Source organism: Saprolegnia diclina (assembly GCF_000281045.1).
Source record: "Saprolegnia diclina VS20 unplaced genomic scaffold supercont1.17, whole genome shotgun sequence".
In the NCBI taxonomy this organism is placed as follows: Eukaryota; Oomycota; class Saprolegniomycetes; order Saprolegniales; family Saprolegniaceae; genus Saprolegnia; species Saprolegnia diclina.
The window spans coordinates 66,849-74,317 of NW_008246084.1; the positions used below are offsets into that span (position 1 = coordinate 66,849).

General features: G+C 59.9%; 3 protein-coding genes across 3 annotated transcripts; 1 reads left to right on the forward strand and 2 right to left on the reverse strand.

Annotated features, from left to right (window-relative positions):
- Positions 1-99: 99 nt before the first annotated feature.
- Positions 100-3,917, reverse strand: SDRG_06205 (hypothetical protein; the record flags this gene model as incomplete). The annotated part of the gene is made up of 5 exons (XM_008611970.1): positions 3,221-3,917; positions 2,985-3,173; positions 479-2,939; positions 164-424; positions 100-122 (listed from the first exon to the last, which is right to left on the reverse strand). The coding sequence occupies exons 1-5, from the start codon at positions 3,869-3,871 to the stop codon at positions 100-102; spliced, it is 3,585 nt and encodes a 1,194-aa protein (XP_008610192.1). The 5' UTR covers positions 3,872-3,917.
- A 97-nt stretch (positions 3,918-4,014) lies between these two features.
- On the forward strand, positions 4,015-5,914 carry SDRG_06206 (hypothetical protein; the record flags this gene model as incomplete). Its single annotated transcript, XM_008611971.1, has 13 exons — positions 4,015-4,026; positions 4,068-4,160; positions 4,206-4,310; positions 4,354-4,452; positions 4,500-4,598; positions 4,647-4,745; positions 4,798-4,896; positions 4,944-5,048; positions 5,097-5,195; positions 5,248-5,346; positions 5,393-5,491; positions 5,603-5,701; positions 5,747-5,914. The coding sequence occupies 13 exons, from the start codon at positions 4,015-4,017 to the stop codon at positions 5,912-5,914; spliced, it is 1,275 nt and encodes a 424-aa protein (XP_008610193.1).
- A 549-nt stretch (positions 5,915-6,463) lies between these two features.
- Positions 6,464-7,398, reverse strand: SDRG_06207 (hypothetical protein; the record flags this gene model as incomplete). The annotated part of the gene is made up of 2 exons (XM_008611972.1): positions 6,858-7,398; positions 6,464-6,802 (listed from the first exon to the last, which is right to left on the reverse strand). Exons 1-2 carry the CDS (start codon positions 7,368-7,370, stop codon positions 6,464-6,466), a joined length of 852 nt encoding a protein of 283 aa, XP_008610194.1. The 5' UTR covers positions 7,371-7,398.
- Between the last annotated feature and the right edge of the window lie 71 nt (positions 7,399-7,469).

A 7,469-nucleotide genomic window follows, 5' to 3' on the forward strand; every position in this document is an offset into this window, starting at 1 on the left:
GGCGTTCCCAACGCTGCCACGCGTCCGTGCTCCAAGATGAGGACGCGGTCCGACGTCAGGATCGTGTTGAGCCGATGCGTCACTGTGAGCACCGTGCGCTCAGCACACTCGGCCCGCACCGCCTGTCGCAAGCTCTCGATAGGTATCTCGCGACACAAATGACGTACCTCTTGGAGCGCATAGTCCTTTGGCGTCGCCCACGAGACCGCCGCGGGCTCGTCCAGACACACGATCGACGCGTTCTTGAGCCAAATGCGCGCGCAGCAGAGCAGCTGTCGCTCGATGACGGTAAAGTTGCGGCCGCGCGTCGTCACCGGCTCATCCAGTGACGAAACCATACTCACGAGCTGGGCGCGGCGCAGTGCCGCCCAAAGGCGGTCATCGCCAAAGATGCCAAATGGATCCAAGTTGCTGCGCACCGTGCCTAGTATCAATGTATCAACGTATCAGAGACACCATAGGAGATCCGTGGTGGTACCTGAAAAGAGAATCGGGTCTTGGGGAATGTACGCGACTTGGCGCCGGGCATCGTGAAGCCCCATCGATGCAATGTCGACACCATCGATGCGAATGACGCCAGCGTCGAGCTCAAGCAGACGCATCAGCGCCATCACAAGGCTGCTTTTGCCCGACCCCGATGCGCCCACCACGGCGATCTTCTCGTGGGCGACGACGTCGAACGAGAGGTGGGTCAGCGCCGGCGCCTCGTGTGGCTGGTAGCGCACTTCAACATTCTCAAACGTCAGGCGACCGCGCTTCTCACTCTCGAGGCCACGAAGCGAGAGGTCGCTTGTCAGCGGCGCCTCCATCGGGAGGTTGTCATAGCTCTCGAGTCGCTGCAGCGCAGCATGGGAGCCTTGCACTTGAGCTAGGACGCGCAGTGCCCAGTGAAGCGTCGGTGTCAGCTGCAGAGCGTAGTAGAGAGCCATCGCCACTAGCGGCAAGGGCGCCATGCCGGAGGCTTTCGAGTTGACGACAAGGGCAGCAGCCAAGGCACTCAGCGTCGCGCCAAGCCACTCGACCCGGACTGCGAGCCAGTGGTTGGTCGCCGTCACCACCACGTGCACGCGCTGATGCGCATCAAGGAGCGCGTAGTAGTTGGCGCTGCAGTGGCCCTCGATGCGGTAGGCGTGAAGCGACCGAAGACCGAGAAGGCACTCGCGGACGTACGCCGTCATCGCCTCCCGCGTGGCCGCTTCGAGTCGTTGGAGGGCGTTGGCCGACGGCACGTACGCTCGCTGCAGTGCGTAGAGCGCCGCCATTGCTGGAAGGACGGCCAGTGCGAACCACGGCGTCACGAGCATGACAAGACCAACGGTTGTCCCGATAAGCAAAAGCGTGTGCAGTAGCATGTGCATGGTCGACGGCACCTCGAGGTCGACGACGGCGATGTCGGACGCCAGCGTTGCGAGCAGCGCCGAGACGGGTGATGGCTCGAAAAAGCTGAGCGGAGCGCGGAGAAGGTGCCACAGCGAAGTGTGAAAGAGGCGCTGGCTGCCGACGCGACCTCGACGGTACGAGATGGCCGACCGCATGTAGAGCAGACCAATATACAGCGCATGTCCCGTAGCAAAGACGTAGAGACCGAGGAGCGACTCGTCAAAGCCGAGGTACGATGTCGCAAGAACCGTGGTGGCCTGGGCACTCAGATACCAAACGAACGATGTGGCGGCGAGGCCATAGCCGCCACATGCTCGTAGGTACCGCTTGTAGACGCCCGAGTGCTCTTTGAGGCTTGCGACAGCGTCCGTGAGCGTCGGCAACAGCGGCGTTGGGTCGGGCGACACGAAATCTTGTCCTGTTGGCGCGGGTTCAAGTCTCACTGCTGCATCGTCGAGTAGCGTGTGCGACTGCAGTAGGTCGTGGATCGGTCCGTCGTCACAGAGCACGGTTGTGATCGAGCCTTGCTCAACGACGACACCATCCTCGAGCAGCACGACCGAGTCGCAGAGTGGGACAAACGCCAAGGCATTCGTGACCCAGAGGATGCACTTGCGCCGGAGAAGACCGCGGAGGCAGCGACCAAAGATATGGTCGCGTGTCGCAGAGGCCATGGACGCAAAAATGTCATCTAGTAGGTAGACGTCCGCATTTTGGTAGACCGCACGAGCCAGCGCGATGCGCACGTGCAGACTCGGGTCCACCGAAGCCGGAACGCTGTCCATGTTGGTCTCGTCGTGGTCGGGGAAGAGCGCGCTGTTGTCGAGCACGAGCGACGTCAGACCCGTAACGTCCATGACGCACGCGTACCAGGACGCCTCCCACGGCTTGCCAAACAACACGTTCTCCTTGATGCTTGTGTGGCGCAAGAATGGCTTTTGCGCGACGTACGCAAAGGCGCCGCGGGCCATGACGCGGCCCGACGTGCAGTGGACCTCGTTGAGGAGCGCGTTGAGCAGCGTCGACTTGCCACTGTTGTGCGGGCCAAGAATCGCGCAGAGCTCGCCGGCGCGGACGTAGAGGTCGATGCCCCGCATCTGCCAGAGGCCATTCGATGCTGACGAGAACGAGGCTTCGGCCGCGTCTATCGATGGCAGCTGCCAGCTCAAGTCGGCGTCTTCAAAGCGCACTCCAATCGCACTGAGCGTTCCGACCGTGAGCCGTCGTTGGTCGACCTCAACAAGAAAGGCTGTGATGCGATCCAAGCTCGCCGACGCTTCTGAGAGCGTCGAGAACACCTGCGGCAAGAGCGCGATCGGTGTCCGGAGCATCTGGAGAAGCAGCAAGCTCGGAAGGACGGTCGCCAAGTTCAGCGCTGCGCCCGTGAGATAGACGTGGCTCCCCATCACGGCCATTGCCATGAGAAGCGGCGTCGCGTCAAATAGCGTGGTCGAAAGACTGCGGAGCCGGGCGACGAGCGTCAGTTGCTTGAGCTCGGCGTCGCGCAAGGTCGACAGGCGCGCGAGGCAGTGCTCTTCCCACGTCTGCATCTTGACCATCTAGAGATCGCATGACAATAGCTTCCAACAAGCGGGTTAATGGACCTTGAGACCGCGCAGTGTCTCGTCGCATGTGTGCTGGCGCGACGATGCAAGCGTGTGCAGCTGGGCGTGCGCGGCCGTGGCTTTGGTCGCGAGGCAGGAGCTGAGCGGCGTCATAATGACAGCAACAGCAATGCCCACAAAGGTAGCGACGCCAACAAACGAGTAGAGCAAGTACGTGGCCATGCAGATCTACATATATCGTAAGAAAAGTTTCAATCTGTCAAAAGAGTATCAACCTGCAGCGTCGCGTACCACAGCGCGTGGAGATACGGCGACGCATCGCGGAGCTTTTGGACGTCGGTCGTGACGAGGCCCACGATCGAAGCAGACGACGTCTGCTGCCGCACCGAGAGCGCGAGGTGCAGCGCCTTGTCGTACGTCATTGCCACGAGCGCACTCTTGACGTACAGGCCAACGTCGGCGCAGTAGCAAAAGTACTGGCGCAGAAATGCCGACTGCGCGAGGCTAACGCCAAAGAGGATACTCACGTACATGTAGCCTTGTGCCATTGGCACGTCCGACGCCATAAAGTGCAGCAGCGCGGCCAAGACCATGGGTGTGACGAACTGGAGCACGTCGGCGAGCAGCTTCATGCAGCCAGCGAGGAAGAAGGGTCGACCAAACGCCTTGAGGAGGCAGAGCCAGACGCGCGGCTGGACGCGACGCTTCTCGGGGCCCCACTGCTGCTTGAAGTGGAGCGCGATAACGTGGGCGCGGCTGGCCGGGTCCAGCGAGCAGAGGTCGTCCATCTCGAGCGGGCGCGCCTGGCCGAGGTAGAGCAATGGCGTGAGCCACGACACCCATAGCGCATGGCGGCTGCCGCCGGCTATGGGCGGCCTCGACGCGCTGGGGCGACGCCCGCCATGCAGCAGCGGCTTGGACTCCATCGTCGCTTCGCCTCGACCGTTGCGATCTTCCACGATCTTTGGTGGCTGGCGACCTGCGAGATTCGATATCATATGCATTGCAGGAGGTTTCGGACACTCCGGCTGGTCATCTGCAAGTTGATCGCAGTGGACCAATACACTGGATGAACTCGAAGGTACCGAGATGATGCACGCCCGTGGCGACACGCAGACCTAGGGCGGGCAACTCTTTTTCGCGGCGCTTGAAGGCCGCCTCGACGACGTCACGAGGTTGTTGGACGACGGTGTCGCCGCCGACTGGACGTGCGCGGTACGCAGATGCGCACACGCTGCGTACTCACCGTGCCATGCTCAGGCGTTGGCTGGCTCCACTGCGCTCTTTGGGGCGAGCCAGAATGGGCACGATGCAGTCGTTTGCGCGCTATTGGCTGCCAACGCCGCCGTGAACCATACCACGCATGTATGTCGTCTTGCACCCAACGGTGTTTTCGATCATGGCGTAGGAGGGCGAAACCACTTTGATGCCGGCTGCGACGCTCGGCCACGATGCCGTCGTATGCACGCTACTCGCAGCTCAAGCGGACGTCAACCAAGCCATGACGGTTTGCATCGCCCTTTTTAGCAGCCATACTGACTGTACTATGTGTAGGATACGTCGACGGCACTGGCGTTTGCTGCGTGCAATGGTCACCGAGCGATTGTCGACATGCTCGTCGCGGCCAATGCCACCGTCGACGCTCAAGTGACGGTCCGACGTTTTTTGTTTCTCGAGTTTTCGCACATTTTGCATCAATAGGCGGGGGCCACCCGCTTGTTTTTGGCAGCCCAGTGCGGGCATGCCGATGTAGTCGCGTCGCTTTTGGCAGCAAATGCGTTCGTCGACCACGCCATCGAGGTATCGTCGTCGTTGTGCATTTTTCTTGAACAAGGTGGGAATAATGTGGCAGAACGGATTCACGCCGCTGATGATCGCCGTCAAAAATGGTCATTTTGCGGTCGTTGAGGCCCTCCTCGCGGCCAATGCCTCTGTCGACCACGCAACGAGCGTACGCTTTTACTAGCGTCGTGTGAGGCTCTCAAAACGATGGCGTAGAAGGGCGAGACGGCGCTGCTCTTTGCAGTCAAATATGGTCTAACTTCGGTGGTCACAGCGCTTTTGAAGGCGCACGCGTGCGTCAACCAAGCCGGCCACGAACTCGTGCGACGTTTCCGAGTGTTGCGATCCTGTCTCTAGAACGATGTTTAGGACCGAGCGACGCCACTCGCCATCGCCTCGGACATCGGTCACCTTCCCATTGTGATGGCGCTCTTGGGCGCCAACGCGGCTGTGGACCAAACCAATTCGGTATTTCACACTTCTGTACGGTGCAAAATGATTTTTGCGATGATGACCTTAGAATGGGACGACACCCCTCTTTCTCGCGGCCCAAAATGGTCATGACGCAGTGGTCGCAGCGCTTCTTGCGGCCAACGCCGCAGTCAACCACGCCAACGACGTATGTTCCCATCGACTGCCCGCTTTTTTTTTAATGTTGACACCAGGATGGCCCGACGGCCCTATTCATCGCGTCTCAGAACGGGCACGGTGCCGTCGTCGCATCGCTCCTTGCAGCACATGCTGCCGTGAACCAAGCCGACAAAGTACGTTCTCCGTGTCCCCGATTTTATCCTTAATTTTTGGCTCGAGGATGGCGCGACGGCCCTTCTTATGGCGTCCCATATTTCTTCCTACACTGAGTAATTACGTCGTAGGCGGGGGCGTCCCCCTTGCTTTTGGCTGCCCAGAACGGACATGCCCAGGTAGTGTCGACGCTCCTGGCGCACAAGGCCAACGTCCACCTCGCCAGCTTTGTACGCATCATCCTCTTGTGTTGTTGTCTGCATTGTGCAACGTAGAATGGAGAGACCGCTCTTGATTTCGCGACGCGCTTCGGCCACGTGCATGTCGCCCGACAACTTGTGAGCGCTGGCGCGTTCGTGAACCAGCGCGCCGACGAGACGCCACCGACAGCGCCGCCTGCCCGACGCCAGCGCCTCGCCAAAACGGCCCGAATCGAAAAGTAGAAGCAACACCTGATGTACTACACACACGACAATACTGACGACGTTACGACCACTCTTACCAGGAAAAACAAGCAACCCGCAACCATACATCTAGGTCACCGCAGAGTTGAGCCTCGCCAGGACCACCTTTGTGGCGGCACCAGTATGAACCAACCACAGTCGCCATCTCGACGTCCTTCAATCGCAAGATACGTATTTAGAGCTTGCGACGGGCGAGTGTGCTGAGCGCACGGTGCTCACAGTGACCCATCGGCTCAATCCTGACGTCGCACCGCGTCCTTATCTTGGAGCACGGACGTTTGGCCGAAATGGGACCCCTATCGATGTGCTGGCGACGCCGTGTGCGACCAGGACGACGCTCCTCGAGCAGTGGCGCGCTGCGTATTTCTCGACAAGGATTCCACAGCATTCATGCACACACTGCCTTAGTTGGTAAGATCAAGTCAAATTGATGATGCTAAAAGCCTTGGAATTACGTGGCAGCGACAAAGTGTGGTGCAGTTATGATCAGCGTTCGTGGGCTGACATTGACGCTCTGGACGATGGAGCTTATGCCGCGCTCGTTGCCATGTCGAAGCGACGGGAGAGGATACGCAGCTTCTCAGCGTCGTCCAAAAGCTCCTCGCCGCACTCGGGATCGGCGCACGTCGGCGCCGTCATGACGTTGGTCGTCTCGCAAATGTCGCAGTCGATGCACAGGTTGATCGAGAAACCCTTGGCGTTGGCCACCTTGGCGCGCTTGAGCAAGAGCGCGAGCTTGGTCGACTCGTTTGGCATGGCCTCGTTGCAGCAGCTGCAGTGTTGGTTCAACGCTGCGTTGCGCGTCTTGCACATCCGGCACGGCAGACGACTCGTGAGAGCTCCCGACGACCAGGACGACGACGTCGACTAGATCCACAGACTTACTCGACACACATTCAAGACAAAACTGGGCCCTTCGTACCGAGGTGGACGAGCTGCTGCTCATGCCCTTGGTCAGTTGCGGCGGCGTCATCAGACGCTCGGTCTTGGTCTCGGGCGCTGCGACCGGTTCTCGACCAGCAAGAGCCTTTTCCTGCAGCAACAAACGGTCGATGATCGTCTGGGCTGTTGGACGTTGCTTCGGATCAAACGACAAGCAGTCGTCAGCCAGCGCCTTGTACCACGGCGCACAGTCAGCGCTCACGGACGGACGCAACTCGCCACTGCGGACGCCGTCGATGATCGCAAAGAGGTTCATGCCCGCATACGGCACTTGGAGCGTCTCGAGCTCCGTCAAAATGACGCCAAATGAGTAAATGTCGGCCGCAAAGTCGTACGTAGTTCCCGACTCAAAGACTTCGGGCGCGATCCACGCCGGCGTCCCCACAAACGTCGTCATGTCGAGGTGGAACTCCTTCGTGAGGCCAAAGTCGGCCACCTTGATGTAGTTGGTAGAGCTCAAAAGCACATTGAGACTCTTGAGGTCGCGGTGCATAAAGCCATTGCGGTGGAGGTCGGCAAGACCATTGGCAATGACCCACGCAATGTCGAGCGTCGAGTAGTCCACCTCCGTTGGTTCGCCCTTGCGCTTCTT